Genomic DNA, 27,901 nt, shown 5'->3' with positions numbered 1-27,901 from the left:
GTTTGGTGTGTAGACTTAATTATTGCATCTTGTAGACAACAAATACATACCCTCATTTCCTCTTCTCTCTTAGATTAAAAACATTTCTGCAACCCTTTAAACAAGGTGTTGGAATCATTAGACCCTCATGAATCAATTCTATCGGTCTCGATTCGATTCAGAATCGATTCTTGACGTACTAATTAGCATATTTGTGATGCCAATATATCACATTTGCGCTCAAAGTTAGCCTAGTGTGGACACTTTTGCTACTAGTCTCTGAACTGTCAAATACTGTATTTTAATGCAACCAAGTGCTTAATAATGCGTATCACTAAAAGACTGAATTGCGATTCATATGTGAATCGATTTTTTCCCCCACCCCTACTTTAATTATTTGCTCAGCAATACAACAAATATCAAAGGTGACACCATTAAAGCAGTCTCTTGTTTATTTAGCTTTAGTTTGTGAAGGTTTCCTTAAAGAGGAAGTGAAAATATGCATAACCACAGCACGTCTTTAACACATTAGGTTTGATGGGAGAGAAAAAAAAAGAAAAGAAAAAACTCTTTGTAAGTCAAATGTCCCCATTCTTGTCTTGTGATGTCTGTCTTCATGGTTCTGTTGTAGTACAAAGGACCGGGTTGTTTGCAACTGCCTCAAAGGAATGGCAGCAAGGGGACAAGAGTCAATAAAACCCCTGTGCCAGCTGTCTAACATGGCATGTACTCTATAAATATACTATAACATATATGATGCTTTTTTCAGCAAAGCATCCTCTTTCTGCTGACAAAAAGCTCTATGCACCATTGAGAATTTGAATCCCTGTAAGTTGAAAAGTCATTATTTACTCCAAACCTGTATGCTGTCATTATGGTTAGTACAAAAAAGCTGGTATATAGCTTGTGTCAAAGTAAACTTTTATGTCAACATAATTTAAGTCAAAATGACATTTGGTACAGTGCAGTAATAAACTATAAATTCTCAGAGCTAAAGATGTTAATTAATAATAATTAGTTACATTTATATAGCGCTTTTCCAGTGCTCAAAGCGCTTTACATATGAATGGGGGAATCTCCTCAACCACCACCAATGTGCAGCATCCACCTGGATGATGCGACGGCAGCCATATTGCGCCAGAACGCCCACCACACACCAGCTTATTAGTGGAGAGGAGACCTAGTGATATAGCCAATTAGTATGAGGGATGATTAGTAGGCCAATGGGCAAGTTTGGCCAGGATGCCGGGGCACACCCCTACTCTTTTTCGAAGGACATCCTGGGATTTTTAATGACCACAGAGAGTCAGGACCTCGGTTTAACGTCTCATCCGACGTTAAACCGTTGTCTCCAATGGAATAACTTCATACAGTACAGGTTTAAAACAACAATAAATGATCATATAAAATCATTATTATGTTATTTTGTCTTTTAAAATTTGAGCACAGTTAAACATTGTGTATATTTCTATATTAGCCGGTTTCTTTTACAGGTTTCAACCTTAATTTAAAGCCATTGGTCTAAAGGAAATTAATTTCTTTGTTTCTCTCTTTTTTCTTTTTTTAACCCAAGACCTGGAAATCTGTGGCATTGACTCTCATCAGGTGTCCTTCCTGTATCAATCTCTGATCTTGAAGTCTGGTTCAGGGGGAGTAGGAGATATAGAGAAGGAGAACGATGATAACACCAAGACAGGATGCTCTCTGTGCAACTCGATAGCATTGCCAAAAACATCCTGACCTCAGCCTCCCCCCACCACCTTCTTTCTGTTTATTTGCCTTTTTTCTTTTCATCTGTCCTCCTTATTAGTATCTGTCCATGTTGCAAGTAGTAAGTCATACAATGAAACAGGCTACAGTATTTTTAAAGGATTGTGTATTGACCAATGCTTTATGTTGTTTCAAACCGGTACACTGATACTGTTTTCTTTAGAACACAATCTACCAGTGGGGAACCTTCAGGGCCTTCTACGCCTTCAGAGAAGGCCTAAAAAAAATTATAAAAAGATTTTTTATTATAATAATACAAATAAATAATATTCAATAAAAATATGTTTTTACATTTTTTAATTTCTATTTAATTCAATCCAATACAATACATGTAATATATTTTCTCTCATCTATGTTCTAACGTTAAGCTTACTGTCAGGTTCATGTCATGAAAACATCTAATCCAATCAGAATCGTCCGTCTCTATTAAGGCCCGGTTAGCTGGCTCATTCATTGGTTAGGACTTCATGAATCCCAGGGAAGGCCAAGCTATGTGTTTTGGTGTGGAGAGTGACGGGCAAATCGACCAATCACGTTTTGATTTCAAGTGGGCGGGCAAAAAACAAAACATTGTAAGCCTTCATGAAGTCCTAATCATGCAACAAACTGGATGCGAGCTGCCGTAAAACACCAAAGACGAAGATCATAGACCGTTAATATTAATACAGTCTAATGGCCCGAATCTCTGCGGTGAGAGTGGTTGAGGTAAATGGCGGAAAACGTGATTGACGTTGTGGCTAGCTTGATAGGGCTGAGGTAAAAACGAAATTACTTAAGCGCGTACTCGTGAAGAGCACAGCTGGGAGAAGCGTGTGCAGAGGAGCCTGTGCATATGACGCGAACACGAGAAAAATAATGGGTTTAATTATACTTTTACTTCCTGACAGTTTCACTTGTTACGTGAGGATAGTAATGACTGACAGACGACGCCGAATTACATACAATATAATTTCCTAACTAAATCTGAGAGAATGCGAAATTTTTTTTTTTACCTCGCTATACCCGATGGGCAGGGCGGAGATACATTTTGGTAGCCCGACAAGAATTCGCAATAGCCCAGGGACCTCGGGGCTCGGGCTAGCGATTTTGCGAGCCCTGGATATCTTATAACAACAGTTATAAGCCACAAGGAGGTGCACTGAGAACGCAGGGTGCTATATTTCCCCTTATGAAAAAGATTAACAAGGTATCCGACAGCTAAATATATATTTCCAAAAAATAAAATATAAATTAAAGAACATAATTTAAGCTTGTTAAATGCAAATTTACAGAGCCCCTGTCATTACAGAGCAGCAGAATCTGTATTTGTGTTTATCAGTTAGATTAAAGTAATTTTAAACTTTAAAACTGCATTTAAAGGCAGACAATGCCCATTCTGTAATTTAACTTTGCGTGCTCAGAATTTTTACACGTTCACTGTATGATTTAACGAAAATACGAATAGCCTAGTATTATGGATGGAGAGGCATTTGCACTTCATTGAATATTTTGAAGGCCCAGCTGAAGTACCCACGGTTCGCCACTGCAATCTACTAAGATTACAAACCGACAGAAATGCATATGTGACACTGGACCAGTCATAAGTCATATACAATATCTGAAAGCTTAATAAATAAGGATTCCAATGATGTATAGTTTGTTGGGATAGGACAATATTTCTGCCACTATTTGAACATCTGGAATCCGATCCAGAATATTCAAAATATTGAGAAAATTGCATACACTTTTTTGGCATTTGCTGCAAATATACCTGTGCTACTAAATATTGCTTTTGTTCTTCAGGGTCAAATTCAGCTGTTTTTTACCCAATGCTGGGTAAATATTGGACAAAACACAAGTTGGGTTATAAATAAACATATGCTGGGTTGTAGTAAACCCAGCATTGCATTAAAACAACCCAGCATAGTTGTATTTATTAATCCATCATGTATTCTGTCCAATATTTACCCAGCCTTGGGTTAAAAAACCCCAGCAGAATTAAGAGTGAATGCTGCAATTTTTGTAGTTTTTTTAATTCTTTTTGGAACATGACACAATGTCAGAATTTTTTTTTTTTTCAAAATATGTACCCCAGCAGTCACTGTGGCTTTACCCTTTCAAAAAGTATAGCTTTGTACAGAGTTTAGAGTTCATATGAGTATCTCAAAGGTACATATTGGTATCAAATGTATGCAAAACATAATATTTAAAGTGACATATTTTGACTTTTTTTACATTGCAGATGTGAACACTGTTAACTGTTTGACTGTTTTGCTATGTGAAAATTCTTCTCATTTTGTGGCTGTGGGAACATCATGACAGTAAGTATGTATTAACTTGTAATTTTTTATTACAGTTTCTGTGCAACTATATGTTAACACCCCCCCCCCCCCCAATGAAAAAGAACTTTTTATCTGACCTAAACACAAAACAAAAAAATTTACAAACTACATTTATGATATTCTAAAATCACAAGAAAATTCAAAGTTGTGACCCTGTTAAACTGAAAATCTTAAAAAATAGAAACAGGGATGTTTCTGGTTTGAGTAGAACCTTGACTCATTCTTTCTGTGTTCTGCATGGGAGACCACATGCATGTGAGCCTCTGGTTCCCTCAAGGGGTAGAACTTACTCAACCCACAAGTACTAAATGACTAATGTCACTGTGCCCCATCTGCCTGCTCCTGCTGACATGTCCATTACTTTCCTATATTCAATAATTGATCGACCCTACTGAGGTCCAGCCATTACCTGCAGGAGCATGCCAAGTTCATTTCTTAAAATCACATATTTTTTAGTCTCTCCAGAACAGACTGAAGAAACTTACAAATGTGTGTGTCTGTGACAAAGTGTAATCCCGTGAAGGGATGTGAGAACTCTGGTTGACTGTTCAGAGAGCATTTCAAAGAGTCAAGTTTCAGCATAAACAATCAGAGACAGGAGGAGACAAACTGAACAACCTCCATCTAGTCAAGGTTACTTTTGGTCGAAGTACGAGTGCTTCCCAGATTGGTCTGATGGGTCATTTTTTTAAGGAGTTTTGTCCAAAAGGAAACAAATGTAAATGTCAAGTCTAAGGAAAGTTTTTTTGATCTTGCAGTAAGCATCTATGTAACTGGCACCAATATGATCAATACAACCACAGACAATATCTCCTACAGTATGCATGATATTGTTCTGTTTCTCTGTGTTTCTGACTTGATCATGTTTTGTGGCCTGAAAAGTAGAACTTCTTAAAAAGTATTTTTACTTTTCACAAGGTAGAAAATTGTGTTTCATATAAAGAAATTGCTAAATAAATGTAATGATTTTAGTGTAATAACTCATTTAAAATTATGACTTAGTAAATTATAACTAGGGATGTCCCGATCAGTTTTTTTTGCCCTCGAGTCCGAGTCATCTGATTTTGAGTATCTGCCGATACCGAGTCCCGATCCGATACTTCTATAATACATTAAAAAAAGAATAAAGAAGAGCAAAAAAACAGATCCAGGATGCTCCTTATGTCATGCCGCACACGTTGCTGTTTCTGTGTGGAGTCAATAGGGTCTAACTCTGTGCCAGCGCATAACTATAGATGTGTTAAAAAAAAAAGAGAGAGAATATAGTATATATGTTCAGGGGTAAAATTGGGGTTTGTTTTGTGGGGATGCTCTGTTAGGAGGGAAGGTTTGAGGGGTAACATGTTTTATCCTGATGACAGCAAAGCCACTGGTGTGTTTCAAAGACATTTTGGACCTCTGACAGGATTTTATAACTTTCAGCTTTAAAGCTGTGCCACAGGTTGACCCAAACTTTAAAACCTGAACTTTAAATTATGCAAATCTATGAGTCTATCACCCTATATGCATTTGTTGCACATGTCATTATGCACAATTGATCAAACTTTTTAAGGAAGTTATAAGAATCAACCTCCTTGACTAATTCTAGGCATAAGATAGGCTACCCAAAAAGACTCAATTAACAAGAAAAACAACATACTTATTCAGCAATAGGCTATGTCTTATAAATTAGCCATAGAGATTAGAGGTCGACCGATATGCTTTTTCTCTGGCCGATGCCGATTTTTTAGAAATCAGGGCAGCCGATGGCCGATATGTTTGGCCGATTTTCTATATGTACATAATAATCAAAATGTTCTCATCATTATTAGTAGATATTTTAAATGCAAAAATGTCACTATTTAAGTCAAAGTATTTAAAAATATATGACTGGTGTTTCTGACGAGTTTTACAACCTACTCTGCACCATGCATTTATCAGACACAGATATTACCTGACACTCTGCTGTCATAATCTTTGATCAGTTTTTTACCATGGCTTTTATTGCTTTGTAGGATAAAATCCTTATTTGGTAGACCTGATAAAATATTTATTCATCATAAAGTTAACATAGTAAATGTCTATGGTTTTTAGTTGAGAGTGTTATTTAGGGCAAATCTTTTTAAACACATTTACATTCTCATTTCTGAGACGCTATAAGTGACTGATTGTGCTGACAGTGACGTCTTGTGACTTTAGTGTTGGCACAGATCTGTTGTTTCAACCGTTCATTCAAACGAATCTGTTCAAAGGAGTCAGTTCGCGAATCGGACGCGCTGTGTTCTAATCCAGGCTGAGCAGCGCAAAACTGTAAACAAAGTCTTACTGTAACAACACGAAAAACATTTCCTTTGTGGATATGATTTGGTCTTCCAACCTTTCGCCATCGGGTCAGTTTTGTTTTGAGTAATAAAAGCAGGGAGACAGAAAGCGTGCGGGCGCGGCTCTTCTCTCTCTGTCACGCAAACAAAACTCATCATCACTCATTAATCACATGAAATGAGCCTAATCTTTGCACGGACAGTGCACCGCGAGACATAAGCCCGTCGCGCTGTTGTACTGGCTGCTTAATTCGCGCAATCCGCCATCATTTAGTAAAGCTGTTTGTGAACAAGGCATGGCTGCACACACACGAGACGGGAGCTAGCTGCGTGCAGCAAGAGGCAGCGTTCTACTACAGCGCTTAGGTGCCCGCAGATGCGCCTGCCTATTAATCGGCCTAATTTTGCAGCAAAATCGGCCAAAGCCGATTTTTTAAAAATATGCCAAAAATCGGCCAATTAATCGGCTGGCCGATAAATCGGTCGGCCTCTAATAGAGATTCCCTAAGCTGGTCAGCTGTTAGTTAAACAATCACGTTAGGTCGTAATTGATTTGTATAATCAAAATACATTATTTTATTAAACTATAAAGTAAGTTGTATCCAGTTATCTAGTTAACATATTGTAATAAGATGATTGACATAGCTATACATACTTTAATACTTTGTTTCTAGATTTCTATTAAGTTTTTTCGACGTGTGCACCATTCTTACCTCTCTCTCTATCTCTCATCTCTACAATGTGTAATGTGATCCTCCTGCGCGAATGCGCATTCTTGAGGTTCTGAGTGAGACACGGAGCTGCGTACTGATGTAGATTAACTGAGCACATAGTGACAAAAACAATCGACACATCGTTTAAATGAGCGCCAAAAACCTGGTTTTGTCGTGGATGCACCGCATGGACGAGTGTTTGAAGCCTATGAATAAAAACACGTCATTATTCGCGTCAGTTCACACGCACCAGCGCAGCGCTTACACTGGTGCGGAGCAGAGCGAGACCTTCCGTCTGTTAGCCCCGGACGACCCTGGCCCAATTTAAACCCTGCATATGTATCCGAGTCCTGATCGGAAGGTAACGTCTGATTCCGATCGAGTTTGAAACCACGTGATCGGGCCATCCAAAAGAGGGCATGATCTCAGTGACCTCTACCTGAGAGGAAAAATACTAGTTAGGTGAGGGAGGCCCGTGCATGTGGCATCATTCCATCACAGCAATCTCCATTTGTCTGAATGTTTGTGTTCCCCACCCACCCTACCCCTGCTGAAGTAATATTCCACTGCAATAATAGCTTATGGAACGGCAACAATTAGCGTGTATGCACCACCTATTAGATCTATTTTGGTTTGAAATAAAACATATCAAGACTATGTCAAGAAAGCTGTCTTAGAGGCTGTTTACACTTGGCATTAACATGCGTTTTCGTCGATTGGATCACAAGTGGACGACGTTAATGCCAGGTGTAAATGGTGTTTAAAACGTTTTGAGCTTTCCACTTTCAACCATATTCAGAGGTAGTCAAAAACCCTTTCAATCGGATTGTTTTTGTAGTATAAACACACATGTGGTTGAATGTGTTCAAACAGCCTTCTCTCCGCCCATTTATCTAATCTGAGGTACTGAACACAATGTTTTACGTCATTTCTGACTTCTGGCGTGAACACACGGTGTACAGCACTATTTTTAGCCTTTCATTGATAAAACTAAAGGGGCTGATCTCCGCAGTTTCACTTTGCAAGCGTGTGAAAGTTGCGTGATCTTATTTCATCAATTGCGCTAAAAATTCAGAGAAAGCTCTAACATATGCATGTACAAAACACTGTGCAGCTTGTTTACATAAAACACAAGCAGCGGACTCTGACATAATATTAGTTTGCGTCCTTATAAACTCATTATTACTCCCACTCGTGTTTAAAGGAGCATTTTACCCGTAGAAACATTAATCTTTATTGAAAGTGTGTCACATTTGTAGTCAAAATGTAACATACATTTAGAATTTGGTGCCTATTTGACCAAGAAAAGGGGTGTTTGTAGTCTCACCCCCTCAACAAAGATATTGGACTTCCTTCTTTCAATGATGCAAAATGATGATTTTTACATCATTGAAAGAAGGAAGTGCAACACTGAAATCTGTATTTCTCCTGTCTCAGCGGCAACTGAGGAAATGATGCATGACCATTCAAAAGCATGACTGGGATTCTAACTATACAAAGCTTAATGCAAATGGGTGAAGTGTCCCTTTAAATGACAGCAGAGAGACTCCCCCACAATCTTGACAGACCACCCCTCACAGTATTCAGGACAGAAGCGGTCAAAAGTGGACAAAAGAGATGGATTAAAATACCAGGTGTAAACGTAATGTGTCTCTCTCGTCCACTTGTGATCCGATAGACGAAAACACATCTTAATACCAAGTGTAAACAGCCTGTTAGTGTGATTTAAGGTGGTCCTTGCACTTTTCTGGTCAGCGTGACTCACCTGTCTATTACGTTCATCCATAATCCGAGTGATCTGAATCTTTTTTCTCCCCATTTTCCCCGTCTTTTCTTCTCTCTCTTTCACCAATGAACTTTATTCTTTTGTCTCTCTGCCTTTTCTTCACACGTTTCTTCAAACCAGACTTTTTACTGTTGACTTCCTCCACTCAATTCAAAGATTCCAGTAGCTGTACCTGTGAAAAGCAAAGAGAGCGGCACTAAGTCAGATGAAATATGGCAAAGCCGCAATGTTAAAAAAAGAGAGAGGCAGAGCCTAAGCCCATGGGACAGCAAAAAAAGACAAAACAATCCTTCGACATTCCGAGGCAGCGCTGTTTTCTGCCATCAATATCATGCAAATCAGATTCTTGCGCTTTGGCTGCGACTACGATTGCAGACAGCACTGTCATGCTCTCGCTACCATCACAGAGAATTTGACAGTGTTTTGGAAGTGCCACTAACTTAACAGCTCTAATCACTTGCAGTGTAACATTTACTGCCGCCTGAACGACAAGCAGCGGCACTTTCCCTTAAAAACACTGAATTGTCACAAAGGTAGTTTGTAAAACGTGAACTGAGCGAGCAGATTGGTATTTCCTTTTGAGCTGAAATTGCGATCTGTTCATTGAGGAGACAAGACGGATAAGATACAGCAGCATATGGCCCTGATGGATGAGACTTTCCTCTATAGCACAATTTATTTACCGGAACGATCTAGGTATCTGAAGATCTTAGGAAGAACTCTAATGCAAACCTGATTTACCCCTCATCAAACAAGCTTCCCAAACCGATCTGGAAGACCATTTGGTTAGCACGTCACAAGCTTTGCCTCGCTCTCAGGCAAAGACACGTGCAAAGCCTTTATCGGGGCCACCTGCAGAGATCTTTTAGCTTTTGAAAGGCTGCCCTCACCCGAGAAGCTAACCCAGGCTTTTTATAAAGTGCTCGTAGCTCAGATACACACAGTGTGAGAGCTAGCGATCACAGAACACATGTGTGCATATGTGTGTGTGTGTGTGTGTGTGTGTGTGTGTGTGTGTGTGCGTGCGTGCGTGCGTGCGTGCATGCGTGTGTGTGTTTGTTTGTGTGCACCTCTTTGTTGCCGTAAAGTAGGCCAACCTGATTCATCTTTGGGAGGAGCGGAAGAAGTGTTGTTGTGTTTTATTCTGACAGTAGAGGTGATAACGTCCCTCGTTATGCAAATGAGCGTACCATTATTTAAGCTCAATGTAATGCAGTAATGCTGTCAGTTGTGTCACATTAAAAGCCCTCAATTGTTTTCTCTTTTTTCTTTTTCCCTTTACTTGTTTCTGAATCAGATTTCACCTGCCAGAGCGAGCAAGAAACATTGATGTAGATACACCTAAAGGATAAGCTGTTCTGTCTCTACCTACTTCTATCTGTGCCGGCATACTTATTTCATATATTAATAATCGAGTGTTTATGGGTGGAGTGTGGTTTTTAAGTATTTGAGAGACTTTTCCATTTCCTATGAGTTAAGGAAACTCTAATGCCTTAAATTCATCTTTATTATATATGTTGTGTCTAATCTATGAAGTTCAGCACAGAATTGTTGGATTCCTTCACAGCCGTTAAAATATAAATGAGAGTTGTCAAATACACATATTCTGTGTTACAAACCTATCTTTGCTGTGCTGTTGATATAATGTCTGTTCCATTGTGTTTTATTATCTCTAATAATAACTTTTAATCAGATTGTTTTCTATAAGCAACCAAACAGCACCACTCAAACTTTGCGAGGTGCTGTCTTAACATTGATGTGGTAAAATCTAAAATGGCTCGATGATTGTTTAGAGGACCGTTGTAAAAGAAATTAAACAAGGAACGAAACAACTCAACTACAAGCTGGTAAATACTTGCCCATCATGTAGCCAACTGAATTTGGAGTCACCAAGTGCAGTTTCACTGGCCACATTTGAAAGCTGATTAACCAGTTAACTCAATCAAACGGCCCAAGTCTCAGACCGCCTTCCTGATTGTTATTGACAGGTCTGTAATCCCTGATTCAACTATAGGGAACCATTCACTTCCAGTATTATATTTACCAACTCTGGACGTCAATGGTGCCCCCTGATCTGCTTTGCTACATTTATCAAAATATCTTCATTTGTATTTAGCAATTATACAGGTTTGTGACAACTTGAGGGTGAGTAAATGAAAACAGAATTTTCATTTTTTGGGTGAACTATACCATTAAGTAATTTTATTAATACCCATTTTGCCCATCAATAAGCACCAAGGCAATTGAAAATATCCTGTCCCTCATTCTGTCAAGCACTGTCTCCCATTCTGTCTTTAACCTGTACATTCTCAGCCCTGCTCCCTCAACACTATTTTATCCTCTCCTTCAGATGTTCTCCTTCACATGCTCACACTCATCTGCTTTTAGATTAACACAGATGAGCACAATCCAATTTGCACCACTGAGGCCAAAGTACAGTGCAGACAAGCAGTAGCTGAACACCAGCCAGAGGGCTTTAAATGTAAAAACAGGTTAGTTGCTGCCATAGACTCACATGGACTTCGGTAATATTAGAGGAAATTACCTAAAAAGTTTTCTTCTGACACACAAGTGTCATTGAGCTGTACCTCTGTCAAAAGCATGAGAATAAATACCATTTGTGTCTCTTTCAGATATGTTTGTGCAATGGTTTTAGCGTCGAGTTTGTTCAATTATGCCAGAGAGTGATGTGGAGAGAGACTTCTAACAGACTTTCTCTGCCATGGTAAGCCAATTCACTTATCCAGAGCCAAATCATTTGTGGAGGGTGAGAGAAGATGGTAAGACAGAGGCCTCCCCTCTAAGAATACGTCAAGAGCTCATTATTATTCGACTGAAGCGCGCAGCCGAATAACACTCGCTGCGTAGACGTTTGTAGCACGGCCGTTATTTCAGGGAACCGGGGTTACGTGAGTAACCTAAGCATTCCCTTTCAATACGGTTCACTTCGCATTGCGTCAGTTTGCTGACGCTATGGGGGAACGTAATCCCATCCCGCCGTGCATACACAACGGACTGAGGTGCCCTTACTTGAGAGACACTGCATGTGGCCCTAACCCAGCGTATACATAGCTCTAGCGAGCGCAAGTGAAAGCACCATATATGAGACAGTAATACGCATACAGTGAAGTTTCTAAACGCACCATGATGCATATATAATAGAGCACGAGACGGTGGGTTCCCTGAGCGCGCCGCGAGCTGTGCATGATTTATTAATAGGTAGCCATGACGGTGAGCTCGCAGCGCACTGTGAAGGCATACAGAAACGCAGTCGCGTCAATCATTAAGCCGATAAGACCTGTGCTTGTAAGGTAGGGACATCCAGGCTATAAAATCTGACAAACGTGGCCGGCTGGTCCTCGCCGTCCACGTTTGTCAGATTTTATAGTCCCCAAATGTCAAAGATAGAAATCCCCGTAGACCAAGCCCAAGATGAAGCCATACCCCTCGTGGAGTGAGCTTTTAACCCAACTGGACAATGTTCATTCAGGGAGGCGTAAGCCAAAGCAATGGCTTCGACGATCCATTTAGATAGCCTCTGTTTAGTGAGCGGCATACCTAAAGAATGTTGCGCGAAGCTTACGAACAGCTGATTTGACTTGCCTTATGAGGCAGAACGGTCCGTGTATATTTTTAACGCTCTGCCCGGGGCAGAGCGTGTTCGGGGTTTGTGAACTCTAAATGGCGTGGTCAAAACTTTAGGAATGTATCCCGCTCTCGGTCTAAGGATCACTTTGCTATCGTTAGGACCGAATTCCAGACACGACAGGTCAATTGAAAACGCGTGTTAATCACCCACTTGTTTAACCGATGCCAACGCCAGGAGAAGAGCGGTTTTAAACGAGAGAGCGTGCAGGTCAGCCTGCTCGAGGGGCTCGAAAGGGGGACCGCGCAGCGCTTTCAGAACCATGGACAGATCCCAAGACGGGACCGTGTTAGGTCGCGGTGAGTTTAGTCTGCGAGCGCCTCTGAGGAATTTAATGATGAGATCATGTTTTCCCACGGTGTGACCGGCGATAAGGGCGTGATTCGCCGTTATTGCCGCCACATATACTTTAAGCGTCGAGGGCGCGCGACCGCTGTCCAGCATTTCCTGTAGAAAAGAGAGAATATGCTCCACTTCACAGGTGTTTTGGTTTAAGTTTTTCGTCGTGCACCAGTCAGAAAAAATAGACTACTTTTGAGCGTAAAGGCGCCTGGTAGATGGGGCCCTAGCTTCAGTTAGAGTATTTAACACTCGTCCTGAAAGGTGTGAAGGTTGCCGTTCAGAGACCAAACGTGTAGATTCCATAGCTCCGGCTGTGGATGCCATATCGTCCCTCTCGCCTGAGATAGGAGGTCTTTCCTCAGCGGTACTGGCCATGGTGCTGATGTTTTCAGCTGCCATAGGTCGGGGAGCCACGGTTGATTGTGCCAAAACGGGGCGATCAGAATAATCGCGCATTTCGTCTCTCTTATCCTCTGAAGGACCTGTGGTAACAGAGCCACCGGAGGAAAAGCATATAGAAGACACGCCGGCCATGCTTGCGACAGGGCATCGTGGTGTCTCGAGAAGAAGATCGGGCAATGCACGTTCTCGTCGGATGCAAACAGATCGATCTCCGCTCGGCCGAAGACGGTCCATATTTTCTCGACCGTCTGAGGATGCAGCCTCCATTCTCCCGGCGGCGGACCGCTGCGCGAGAGAATGTCTGCACCCGTATTGGCTACACCCGGTACGTTAGTCACTTTTAACGAACGTAAGTTCGCGTGAGCCCATAATAAAAGCCGTTTCGCCAGCCTGGATAGGGAGCGAGATCTCAGCCCTCCTTGGTGGTTTATGAACGAGACCACTGTCATACTGTCCGACCTCACAAGAACGTCTTGATGTTGGAGTTTCGGTCGAAAGTGGCGTAGCGCTAAGATAACCGCCCACATCTCGAGGTGGTTGATATGTAGCTGAGACAACTGGTTGTTCCACGCACCGAAGGCAGGTTCGCCGTCGCAGTGAGCGCCCCAACCCAAGCACGGGGCGGAACTTTCGCTTTCAACCAAAACTGAAGCGGTCCCATGAACAGCATTCCCAACGGTATTAGTGGGGATGCTGCTGCCATCAGACCCAGCATTTTTTGGAATCGTTTGAGAGGGAGATGTGAACCCGCTTTGAACGATGCCGCCTCTCGTCTGACCATGAGCGCGCGTTCCTGTGTAAGCCATGCCCGCATCTTTAACGAGTCGAGCGTCATGCCTAAGAACGCGGTTCGCTGCGTGGGGGTGAGCAAACTCTTCTGGAGGTTGATTTTGAACCCTAAATTCTCCAAATGCTGGAGTACAACGGTCTTGTGCGCAATAATTTCCCTCTCTGACTGGGCTAGAATAAGCCAATCGTCGAGGTAATTCAATATGCGGATGCCGCTCTGTCTGAGAGGGGCGAGAGCCGCATCCGCACATTTGGTAAATGTGCGTGGTGCCAGAGATAATCCGAAGGGCAGAACTTTGTACTGGTATGCTGTCCCGTCGAACGCGAATCTTAGAAACGGCCTGTGACGTGGTGCTATGGGAATGTGAAAGTAAGCGTCTTTTAGATCCACTAATATGAACCAATCGCCCGGTCGAATTAACGCCATGATTCGTCTGGCTGTAAGCATTTTGAATGGCTGTTTCTCTGCTGGGGTTGAGCTTGTGCTGGCTTAGGGCGCTGAACTGGCGGCGGTTTTAGGCGGCCGGTCTCAGACGCTGAGGCAGATCGTTTTGCTAGGAAATGCCGCATAGCCTGCGACGATTTCTGTGCCTCAGTGAAGCGCTGGGTGAACCCCCCCCCGCAGCAGAGTCGAAGAGCCCCGACGGCGACACGGGCGAGTCAAGAAGGGCAACCCGATCCGTATCCTTGATCTCCGTCAAGTTCAGCCACAGATGTCTCTCCAGAACAACCAGGCTGGCCATGGCTCTTCCTACAGCCTGAGTGGCGACTTTAGTAGCGCAAAGGGCCAAATCAGTCGTGCTGCGCAGGTCTTTAAAGGTCGACGGGTCCGGGCCTGCCTCATCCATGTCATGGAGGAGTTTTGCCTGGTATACCTGCAGCACCGCTATCGTATGGAGAGCGGATGCAGCGTGGCCGTCGGCGGTGTAAGATTTAGACGCCAGGGTTGTCAAACGGCAGGGCTTTGACAGATGGTTCATCTTCGCTCTCCATCCGCCGGCTGAAGACGGGCAGAGATGGGCGGCGACAGTTTCCTCGAGCGGCGGCATCTTTGTGTAGCCGTGTTCGTCTGCGCCGTCCACTACGGAGAGGACGTGGGAGACGGCGCTCTGAGCTCGGGTGGAGTGGGGAGCACTCCAGGATTTGGTGAGCTCTTGGTGAACCTCAGGAAAGAACGGCGCCTGCCGTTGGCGGGATGATTGACGGCGCCCGGGCTGCAGAAACCACTCATCCAGCCGGCTGAGTTGAGGCTCTGACGGCGGCGACCACTTGATGTTGAACTCCGCTGTAGCTTGTGTCAAAATGCGGATGAGCTCAGAGTCGTGAGGACGCGACTCGGTTGGTTCTTCAGCGGCGGCGGCATGGGCGTCGTCAACCGAGGCCGCCCAATCCTCTAACTCCTCAGAGGATGACATCATCTCCAAGTTGTCACCGGACCCAAAGGAAACCATGCTGCTAGCACTCGGCAGGGAGCGTTGGTCCTCATGGACAAAGGTGACGGGATGACGGCGGGGAGACAGAGCACGCGGGAGATGAGCCGGCGTGGACTCGTTCTCAGGGCATCTTCCAGCTTCACGGCTCCGCTGCTGTTTAGGCGGGAGAGCACGGGAAGCATTCCTTTTGAAGATATCGAGGCGGGAGCGCAGCACCGCAATGGGAAGGAGCTCGCAGTGGACGCAGCCCGCCTCGGTGAGTACGGCCTCGGCCTGGGTAGGACCCAGACAGATGACGCACTCTTTGTGGAGATCCTCCACAGACAAAGGGGCTCGGCATGAGGCGCAATGCCGAAACGACATTATCTCAACGTGCTTTTGCTCTTTTAGATGAAATTCGCTCTTTTATGCTCACCGGAAAGCGGCAGGGGAACACGCTGGTGTGTAGTAGTCCGCTGCAATGCTCAGGTCGACGGCGAGTAAGGGCTTCTTCTTCGGAGCAGCGAGAAGGTTCGCGCTGAAGGAGAAAAGTAATGAGCTCTTGACGTATTTCCCCGGCTTATATAGGGACGTGTGCCATGCCCCGCGCAGGCTCAAACGTCATTGGTCTGTATTTTCTACAGACGTTAACCAATAGGCTTCAATCACGGAGTAAACAGGAGTTTCCCCCATAGCGTCAGCAAACTGATGCAATGCGAAGTGAACCGTATAGAAAGGGAACATCAAGACAGGTTTGGTAAAAGCCTTAGGTATACTCAGTTTTTAATGCATTCGTGACTCTAGCAAAGCATAGCTCATTGTACTCATACACGTGCACTGACGTTTGACCCATACGCATTGCGACAAATTGCAATACCTCTTGTGGCCTGTATACTACATCTGGCGGTCTGATGATGAAAATTGCAAGGCTGGTAAGGGGAACAAGGGGAAATTATGGGGTAAAGAGAGAGATGCAGAAACGCAAGCACTGGAGTGTAATGAGATGGCGTGCGTATTTCTTTATCTATCCCTTTAAAAAAAGGAACTGTAAGGGCAATGAGTACTTTAAAAAAACAGGCCGAATTCTAGGTCGTATTATTCCCTTGTGTGTTAAAAAAAAGAAGCTCCACCCACATTTTAATCAGATGTACATTCTTATTACAAACAAATATGAGTTGATCTTTTAAGATGTCGATCTTTCATCTTAAGATTATGCATTTTTTAAAGTACGACTGTTTGGTTTACACTAGATGAAAGGCAGGAGGCGAAAAGTGTTAACAGCCTATTGTCTGTATGAAGTCATTATGGGCAGTTGGTCTTAAGTGTGGCAATGTCTGCCTAGGGGACAATGCTGAAGCATGCCTATAAATCTGGGATCTGGAAAACACGCAGGATGCCTGATTTGAACCTGCAATCAAGATCAGTTTGGTAGTTGCCCTGGCAGTTTGGAGTGATGGCCTAAATTGCTATGTACACTTTTTTGCATTTGTATGTCTTCTGACTTTGTTTTAATATAAACACGAATGAATACAATGTGGTCAAGAATGTAATTTATTTATTTTATTAAAACAAATGTGTGGTGACCAAAACAGTTAAACCTCAAAGTGAAACCTAACTCTAAGACATAGAGCCCTGGTTTCACAGACAAGGCTTAGCTAAAGCCAGTACTAGGTCTTAGTTAAATTAAGATGTTTATGCTTCATAAATATGCCTTAGTAAAAGACGTTACTGGTGTGTATCCTGAGACAAATCAATGGCAATGGAATATTTTAAGATCTGTCCATTCAAGTTATTTTCAGTTGAGAGACCTCAAACAAGTGTTTTAGTCTAGGAAAAGCCTTAAGCTTTGTCTGTTAAACTGGAGGACAGTCTTATTAATGTAAGGGTTTATCTCTGGGTGCATCCAAACTCATCTAAATCCCACTGTATGACTAAACAGAGAGACAGGAAACTTACGTGCACACACATAGAGCGGTGGAAGGATATGACATCAGAAACCACAGACAATCAAAGGTGTAAAGGTGCTTCCTTTCCTAAACTGTTCCAGTGTGCACAAAATGGGAACCAAAACTCCTGCGCTTCCTTCTCCAGTCCGAAAAGAAGAGATGAATAGGGCGAAAAAGAGTTGAGGTATTTGTGCCACCACAGCTGACTGTAAACAAGTGCCCATCCACTGATGCAAGCACTGACAGAAAGGCTTTGCGGTTTTCATTTACAGGCTTGGGGTTGGGCAGAACTGTACTAACAACTGTCCCATATGGCAAAAAAGATATTTGCTGAAATATATTTTGGAATATGTTTAAAAATATTTAAATAAATATTTTTCACCAATGTATTTTTTTGCCATTTTTGTATGTTTTAAAATATATTTTAAAAATAAATTATTTTTGAAGCATTAAAAATATATTTCTAGCCTACTATATCTACTTTGTTTATGTTATGATTCTGTAAACATAACAGTTTTAAAAAGATTAAAATTAAATATATTTCAACTTCAAAAATATACTTTATAAATTAATTTGTATTTAGCATATATTTAAATATATTTTGGCAAAGAATACTTTTTTGTCATAAGGGTTGTAAAATTAGAAATGTATTTGCTTGCCCTTGAAATACATTTTGAAATATATGTTGATATATGAAGTTAAATATATTTCCAAATTCAAAAATGTATTCAATTGAGCATTGGTTTCTGCAAAATATATTTAGCATATATTTAAAATATATTTTTGGCCAGAGAAATTTCTTTCTTTCTTTCTTTCTTTCTTTCTTTCTTTCTTTCTTTCTTTCTTTATTTATTTTGCGCCGTATGGAGTATATGTTTTGTATGCTGGTGTCTCCACCAAGCTTCTTAACTAGTGTACCAAACAAGACTCGTCAACCGGCAATCAACAGCTAAAATTTACTGATGAGTTAAATGGTTAACTACACTTACCACACTACTTTTTTAAGGGTCCTAATACTGTACCATTTAGGTACAGATATGTATACATTTGGTACTAATATGTACCTTTGAGGTAGGGGAGAACCGGTGCAAAAGTAAGGCGGGACGAAAGTAACAAAGCGTTTTTTCCGAGCCCTGATAACATCCCAAACTATGATAGCATCTTAAGCACACAAACCCTTGACAGAGCTGACAAAATACATGTTATTTACTAACCGTTTTCCACGTGTAGATCCAGAAAGGTGTTTTCAACCACGATAAGTAAATTCCTAAAGCGGTCATTTTTTTCTTATAACGTGTGTGTTTCTGGTTTCATGTGTTAAAATACTGATCAATCTACAAGTTATTTAGTGCTGTAACACATCCTGAAGTTTGACTGCTCAGAGTTTTTCAAAATAAAAGTAAATCGTGTTTAAATGTGAGGAGTTCCTGTCGGGTCAAAAGTAACACCATTCTATATGTAAAAAATTATATTATTCTAATTTGATTTAATTGAATTTTCATAGTGTTCATCTGTTTAAAAAATGTTTTCTTCTCAACCGTTTAAGTTGTACTGTTGGTTGCTTTTGAAACATTTGATAAAACTGAAATTTAAAATGAAAATTTAATTTCATTATTTTTTACAAAGATAAATTACAAAATATGTTTGCAGTTATATATTAACAAGGTCACAGTTATGTATATTTATTAAAAACATGTGTAACACAAAAATCTATCTTGTTTTGTTGTGTTACTTTTGACTCACCTGTGTGCTAATTTCGTCCCTGCAGTAAAATTTAAATTTAAAGTAAAATTATAATGAAGTCGTTTTACATTTTTGCAAAATTCCACCTGACCATAGCAAAATATATATCTCTGTCTATAACACTATCTTTTAAATTAAGTTTTTCTGAAAAATAGTACTTTGCCCCTGCTCTACCCTACTAATACGAACTCTAGGTGCAAATGTGTATTTTTTGAAAGGGTACCACCACAGTTCTGAATAGGACCTCAACAGCATAAACTAGACTGAACCACTGTTCTGGCTTAAACACATAAGTTTATACTTGTCTAACCTGGTCTTTTCAGCAAGGAATGTTTAACATGTACACAAATACAGTCACACCAGGTCATCGAAAATTAACTGCAAACCAACATTACCTTTGCATTCCCTTATCACACAAAACAATCTAATCTTAACAGATTTTAAAGCCCAGTAAATTTTTCAAATCAAGCCGCCTTTTTCATAAACACGATCTACCCTGAAGGGAAGAGCAAAAATAAAACTACTTTTTATGTAAGATTTTATTAGCATAATGTGTAAAATTATGGATGAACTGCTTTTCTGTTTTTGCAATGATTAGTGAATAGCTCTTTTCAGGTACTTTGCTAGATTAAGGCATTGGGTGGAGGAATTTATTTCTGTGATACAGGGCCCTCTTTCAGGTCTCTGCTGCAATACCTTCCTTCTGTCTCTCTCTACAGAAATTAACAGTTAATTACTTAAATAGTCAAATACTACATGTACTTTAAAACATGCCAGGCCCTCTGATTGACCCCAAAGTTCACTTATTTTTGTAAAAAGCTAAACACCTTGGCATATACATAAGGTAAGCCAGAAACAGGGTGTAACAATCATGTTCTGTTTCCCCTGTCATGTACGTTTATTTTGAAATTTAGCTTCTTTCCGTTATTTCTGTGTTCTCCCTGTTGTTCCTGTGTTGCTCTGTTTGTCACTATTGTCACTCACTAAGCGACCATAGTCAATATTGTTACATGCTCCTTTTTAAATGTGTAGATGTATGGTGTTTGTACTTATGTTGTAAGTAAACATGCTGTACATGTATTTGTAAGAGCTTTCTCTGATCATTCAGAGCAATTGATGAAATAAGCTTGCGCAAGTCAGATACTCACAAAATGAAAGAGTCAGAAAGGAGCTGCTTTAGTTTCCTCAATGAAAGTCTAAAGATTGTGCTGTACAATGTGTTTGCACTAGAAGTCATGTCCTGGGTAAAAACATTGTGCTCATACATCACATTAGATCAATTGGTGGAAAGTAGGTGTTTTTTGTGGCTGTATTCAACCACATGAGCATCTACACCACAAAAGCAATCTGGTGTTCTGTCGATTTGTGCTACCTCCCATAGAAAACATACAGGAGTAACCTTTCCCCAACACCTAAACATAATCCCTCCCCTACCTAACACCTAAACCTAAGACAACGGGACAATCTGAGGGGTAGGATAAAATGTCAGGACACCAGTCCAATGCGTTTTCGACTACCTCTGAATGTGGAATTGTGCTGCTTTTTCTCACATATTTAGACATTTGTATCCATTTATAATTTAACTATTGTTACAAAAGGGCTGGATGAATGAATACAGTGTGGATACCTGTCTATTATAGACAGATATATATATAAGCAATAAAGTATATAGACAAAGTAGTATTAACATATCTGCCTGCAAACTTAATTTTTAGCAAGTGTTACAACTACCCCCTGCCTGTTACAATTAACTCCACCTATGGGGTAAGTTGTGACGTTTGCACGTCTGTCACGTTTGGTGTAATTGTCCAAGAACGGTAAGTACTAGAAACACATCAAATGTTCATTTGTAGCAGAGATGTGTGTGTTGCTTGTGTAAAAATATAATTCATCAAACTCAAATATTTTTTTGAATAATGAGCCAAAACCCAAAAGGTTTAGGTTGTGCCCCGCTCTATGGATTGTTTTATTAAGGATGGATTTATTTATTTATTAAATAACTGCATTTGGATCCACTTCTCTTGTCTCATCACTACACATGGCATGCTTCTGTCATATTTGTGAGCTTGCACTGCAAGTGCACTCTTCAGTTTAAAGTTTTAAATCACCCTTTCCAGCTTCATGTTAAGTCAATCATTCTCTCTACCAGTCTCTTTTTTCTAAGCTAAATATAATTTATTATTTTTAACAACCTCCTGATATTAAGTGCCCTATTTTAATGATCTAAGCGCATTATCTAAAGCGCACAGTCTAAACAGGAGTGTCCGATTCCAATTTTGCTAATTTAACAATGAGAAAAATGGGGTGGGGCATAACGTGCAAAAAACTCAGATCTCATCCCCTTTAAAAGCCAGTTGCGCCTGGCGCCATGCCTAATCCCTATTTAGAAAGCGGAATTTGTAAACTGAAAAAGTAAGTGTAGGAAGAAATTTTAATTGTTATTATGTTGGCTTGAGAAAGCCAACATACTGTTGTTGCACTTAAACTTATTATTATTATTATTATTAGTGGTGCTTGCATTTATGCAAGGCATCACTATTATTATTCCCCATACTTATTATTATGTTGGCTTTGAAAAAGCCAATATATTGTTATTGCTATTAAACTTATTATTATTATGTTGGCTTGAAAAAGCCAACATACTGTTATTGCTTTTAAACTTATTATTATTATTCTTTCTTCTCCTCCCAAAATTTCTGACACTAACTCGTCCTAGGGCTTTCAAGCTACATGCACCAAATTTTCCACAGACCTTCAGACTGGTCTGACTTAGTGTGCTATATCTTTTCTAACTGATGGGACCTTCCGAATTCCTAAACGGGGGTCTCGAACACCCCAAAATTTCCATTGACTTAACATTGAGACAAACTTTGACGGGTCATAGCTGTGAGTGAGAAACTTGTAGAAACTTGTGGCTTACCACATTTAAGGAGGCTGACAGGCACTGTGAGAACATAACTCACAATGGGGTGTAAGCTATACCCCTGGGGTGTAAGAGGCCCCCAAAATTTCCCATTGACTTATAATGGGGCAGGGAACATGCCCATATAAGGGAATAAAAGCGTCCCAGATGGAATATCTTTACTTCAGAGTGTCGTAGAGACATGGGGGTGGGCTCATTTTACTCAGTCATCCAATAGGTCTCTTAGGATCACCCCAGAGCTATTAAGCCACGCCCCTAGCAACAATTTTGGGTACCTTAGCAACATCTCCCATAGACTACCATTATAAAAAGCCCAGATGGATATCTCTGCACCACAGTGTCATAAAGACATAGGGGTGGGCTCATTTTACTCAGGCATCCAATCAGTCTTAATAGGATTCTTATTGAGGTGTTAAGCCACGCCCCTAGCAACCAAATATGAGCACCCTAGCAACATAATAAACAAAGCCTTATATCTTTGGATCTGAACATCATAGAGACATGGGGGTTGGGTCTTCGGGTCATGTTAGCTTCATGCTAGCTCCATGCTAAGTCATACTAGCTTCATGCTAGTTTCATGCTAGCTTTATGCTAATTTCATAATATAGCTTGCTAACTTCATGCTAAATTATGCTAGCTTCATGTTAAATCTTGTTAGCTTCACGCTAAATAGTGCTAGCTTCATGCTAATCATGCTATCATCATGCTAATCATGCTAGCTTCACGTTAAATCATGCTAGCTTTATGCTAATCATGCTAACCTCATGTTTTCTTCATGCTAATCATGCTAGCCTCATGCTAGTTTCATGCTAATCATACTAGCATCATGCTAGCTTCATGCTAATCATGCTAACATCATGGTAGCTTCATGCTAATCATGCTAGATTCATGCTAGCTTCATGCTAATCATGCTAGAATCATGCTAGCTTCATGCTAATCATGCTAGCATCATGCTAGCTTCATGCTAATCATGTTAGCATCATGCTAGCTTCATGCTTATCATGCTAACATCATGCTAGCTTCATGCTAATCATGCTAACATCATGTTAGCTTTATGCTAATCATGCTAGCATCATGCTAACATCATGCTAATCATGCTAGCATCATGCTAACTTCATGCTAATCATGCTAACATCATGCTAGCTTCATGCTAATCATGCTAGCATCATGCTAGCTTCATGCTAATCATGCTAGCATCATGCTAGCTTCATGCTAATCAATGCTAGCATCATGCTAGCTTCATGCTAATCAATGCTAACATCATGCTAGCATCATGCTAATCATGCTAGCATCATGCTAGCTTCATGCTAATCATGCTAGCATCATGCTAGCTTCATGCTAATCATGCTAGCTTCATGCTAATCATGCTAGCATCATGCTAGCTTCATGCTAATCATGCTAGCATCATGCTAGCTTCATGCTAATCATGCTAACTTCATGCTAATCAATGCTAGCATCATGCTAGCTTCATGCTAATCAATGCTAGCATCATACTAGCTTCATGCTAATCATGCTACCATCATGCTAGCTTCATGCTAATCATGCTAACATCATGCTAGCTTCATGCTAATCATGCTAACATCATGCTAATCATGCTAGCTTCATGCTAATCATGTTAGCATCATGCCAGCTTCATGCTAATCATGCTATCATCATGCTAGCTTCATGCTAATCATGCTAGCATCATGCTAATCATGTTAGCATCATGCTAGCTTCATGCTAGCTTAATGCTAATCATGTTAACATCATGCTAGCTTCATGCTAATCATGGTAGCTTCATGCTGATCATGCTAGCATCATGTTAGCTTCATGCTAATCATGATAGCATCATGCTAGCTTCATGCTAATCATGATAGCATCATGTTAAATCATGCTACCTTCAAACTTAAACATACTAACTGCCAGACAGCCTACTAAACTAAACTTCTGTCAAACCGTTTTAAATGTTCAGGCTACGCTTTTTCAAGCCAACATAAAGTTTGTCTTCAAACTTTAATATCTAGTTATTATTATTCTTTTTCTCCCCCCAAAATTTCGGCAACTAACTCGTCCTAGGGCTTTCAAGCTACATGCACCAAATTTTCCACAGACCTTCAGACTGGTCTGACTTAGTGTGCTATATCTTTTCTAACTGATGGGACCTTCCGAATTCCTAAACGGGGGTCTCGAACACCCCAAAATTTCCATTGACTTAACATTGAGACAAACTTTGACGGGTCATAGCTGTGAGTGAGAAACTTGTAGAAACTTGTGGCTTACCACATTTAAGGTGGCTGACAGGCTCTGTAAGAACATACATCACAATGGGGTGTAAGCTATACCCCTGGGGTGTAAGAGGCCCCCAAAATTTCCCATTGACTTATAATGGGGCAGGAAACATGCCCATATAAGGGAATAAAAGCGTCCCAGATGGAATATCTTTACTTTAGAGTGTCGTAGAGACATGGGGGTGGGCTCATTTTACTCAGTCATCCAATCAGTCTCTTAGGATCGCCCCAAAGCTATTTAGCCACGCCCCTAGCAACAATTTTGGGTACCCTAGCAACATCTCCCATAGACTACCATTATAAAAAGCCCAGATGGATATCTTTACACCAGAGTGTCATAGAGACATAGGGGTGGGCTCATTTTACTCAGGCATCCAATCAGTCTCTTAGGATTCCTACTGAGGTATTAAACCACGCCCCTAGCAACCAATTTGAGCACCCTAGCAACATAATAAACAAAGCCTTATATCTCTGGATCTGAACATCTTAGAGACATGGGGGTTGGGTCTTTGGGTCATGTTAGCTTCATGCTAGCTCCATGCTAAGTCATACTAGCTTCATGCTAGTTTCATGCTAGCTTTATGCTAATTTCATAATAAATCTTGCTAACTTCATGCTAAATCATGCTAACTTCATGTTAAATCTTGTTAGCTGCACGCTAAATAGTGCTAGCTTAATGCTAATCATGCTAGCATCATGCTAATCATGCTAGCTTCACGTTAAATCATGCTAGCTTCATGCTAATCATGCTATTCTCATGCTAACTTCATGTTAATCATGCAAGCCTCGTGCTAGCTTCATGCTAGCTTCATGCTAATCTTGCTAGTTTCATGCTAGCTTCATGCTAATCATGCTAGCATCATGCTAGCTTCATGCTAATCATGCTAGAATCATGCTAGTTTCATGCTAATCATGCTAGCATCATGCTAGCTTCATGCTAATCATGCTAGCATCATGCTAGCTTCATGCTAATCATGCTAGCTTCATGCTAATCATGCTAGCTTCATGCTAGCTTCATGCTAGCTACATGCTAATCATGCTAACATCATGCTAGCTTCATGCTAATCATGCTAGCTTCATGCTAATCATGCTAGCATCATGCTAGCTTCATGCTAGCTTCATGCTAATCATGCTAGCTTCATGCTAATCATGCTAGCATCATGCTAACTTCATGCTAATCATGCTAGCATCATGCTAGCTTCATGCTAGCTACATGCTAATCATGCTAGCATCATGCTAGCTTCATGCTAATCATGCTAGCATCATGCTAGCTTCATGCTAATCATGCTAGCATCATGCTAGCTTCATGCTAACATCATGCTAGCTTCATGCTAATCATGCTAGCTTCATGCTAGCTACATGCTAATCATGCTAGCATCATGCTAGCTACATGCTAATCATGCTAGCTTCATGCTAATCATGCTAGCATCATGCTAGCTTCATGCTAATCATGCTAACATCATGCTAGCTTCATGCTAGCTACATACTAATCATGCTAGCATCATGCTAGCTTCATGCTAATCATGCTAGCATCATGCCAATCATGCTAGCATCATGCTAGCTTCATGCTAATCATGCTAGCTTCATGCTAGCATCATGGTAGCTTCATGCTAATCATGCTAGCATCATGGTAGCTTCATGCTAATCATGCTAGCATCATGCTAACTTCATGCTAATCATGCTAGCATCATGCTAGCTTCATGCTAATCATGCTAGCATCATGCTAGCTTCATGCTAATCATGTTAGCTTCATGCTAGCTTCATGCTAATCATGTTAGCTTCATACTTAAACATACTAACTGCCAGATAGCCTACTAAACTAAACTTCTGTCAATCCGTTTTAAACGTTCAGGCTACGCTTTTTCAAGCCAACATAAAGTTTGTCTTCAAACTTTAATATCTAGTTATTATTCTTCTTTTTCTGGACACTTTTTCGGCGCGTAACTCGTCCCGCACGGTTTAACGTAGTCCCATGAAAGAGGGCTCAAATCGACCGGATTATTGAGGAGAGGTGTGCTATGACTTTTATAAGCGATCGGGTGCAGGATTTCTGAAAGGGGGGCGAAAAACCACCCGAAAAATCCCATTGACTTAACATTGCGCCCAACTTTGACGAGTCATAGCTCCGCTCGAGGATTTTATAGAAACATGTGGGTTACAACATTTGAAGAGGGTGGTAGGCTCTCTAAGAACATACATCATAATGGGGTGTAAGTTGTACCCCTGGGGTGTAAGAGGTGCCCAAAAATGCCTAATGAAAAGTCAATGGGGCAAAATCCCATAGACTTAACATTGCAAAAATTTTGACGGGTCATAGGTACGAGTGAGGATTCCTTAGAAACATGTGGGTTACTAAATTTGAAGAGGGTGGTAGGCTCTGTAAGAACATACATCACATTGGGGTGTAAGTTGTACCCCTGGGGTATAAGAGGCACCCGAAAATTCCCATTGACTTATAATGGGGCAGGAAACATGCCCATATAAGGGAATAAAACAGTTCCAGATGGGATATCTTTGGTTTACAGTGTCGTAGAGATAAGTGGGTGGGCTCATTTTACTCGGGCATCCAATCAGTCTCTCAGGATCATCCCAGAGCTATTAAGCCACGCCCCTAGCAACAATTTTGGGCACCCTAGCAACATCTCCCATAGACTGCCATTATAAAATGCCCAGATGGATATCTTTGCACCACAGTGTCAAAGAGACATAGGGGTGGGCTCATTTTACTCAGGCATCCAATCAGTCTCTCAGGATCCTTACATAGGTATTAAGCCACGCCCCTAGCAACAACTTTTGAGCACCCTAGCAACATAAAATTCAAACAGTTATATCTCAGCATCAGAACATCGTAGAGACACGGGGGTTGGACCGTTTGACTCGTGACTCAGAGTGTAATCATTATGGGATGCCATTTTTTTCCCTAGCAACCAAATACAGTACCCTAGCAACAGAGTAAACAAAGCCTTATATCTCCACATCAGAACATCGTACAGACACGGGGGTTGGACCGTTTGACTCGTGACTCAGAGTGTAATCATTATGGGATGCCAATTTTTTCCCTAGCAACCAAATACAGTACCCTAGCAACAGAGTAAACAAAGCCTTATATCTCCGCATCAGAACATCGTAGAGACACGGGGGTTGGACCGTTTTACTTGTGACTCGGAGTGTAATCACTGGGCACATCATTGGCCACTCCCAAGCCATGCCCCTAGCAACCAAATACAGTACCCTAGCAACAGAGTAAACAAAGCCTTATATCTCCACATCAGAACATCGTGGAGACATGGGGGTTGGACCGTTTGACTCGTGACTTAGAGTGTAATCATTATGGGATGCCAATTTTTTCCCTAGCAACCAAATACAGTACCCTAGCAACAGAGTAAACAAAGCCTTATATCTCCGCATCAGAACATCGTAGAGACACGGGGGTTGGACCGTTTGACTCCTGACTTAGAGTGTAATCATTATGGGATGCCAATTTTTTCCCTAGCAACCAAATACAGTACCCTAGCAACAGAGTAAACAAAGCCTTATATCTCCGCATCAGAACATCGTAGAG

The 27,901-nt window shown here is 41.1% G+C and overlaps 1 protein-coding gene across 7 annotated transcripts in view; it reads right to left on the bottom strand.

The window, feature by feature from the left end:
- mef2cb (myocyte enhancer factor 2cb) overlaps window positions 1-27,901 on the bottom strand; it is a 143,541-nt gene that overhangs the window by 86,347 nt on the left and 29,293 nt on the right. For 6 of the 7 annotated variants that reach the window (XM_065263032.2, XM_065263024.2, XM_065263028.2 and 3 more), the window contains exon 2: window positions 8,849-9,041. The exons of the other annotated variant lie outside the window; for it this stretch is intronic. In XM_065263032.2, the coding sequence (XP_065119104.1) occupies window positions 8,849-8,902 (54 nt within the window). In that variant the 5' untranslated portion in view covers window positions 8,903-9,041. The remainder of the gene's footprint in view (window positions 1-8,848; window positions 9,042-27,901) is intronic. 7 annotated transcript variants of the gene reach the window in all.

The sequence above is a fragment of the Paramisgurnus dabryanus genome, chromosome 5 (genome assembly GCF_030506205.2).
Source record: "Paramisgurnus dabryanus chromosome 5, PD_genome_1.1, whole genome shotgun sequence".
Lineage (NCBI taxonomy): Eukaryota > Metazoa > Chordata > Actinopteri > Cypriniformes > Cobitidae > Paramisgurnus > Paramisgurnus dabryanus.
Note: the sequence above shows the minus strand (reverse complement) of the source record. Positions and strands in the feature narration are given on the sequence as shown.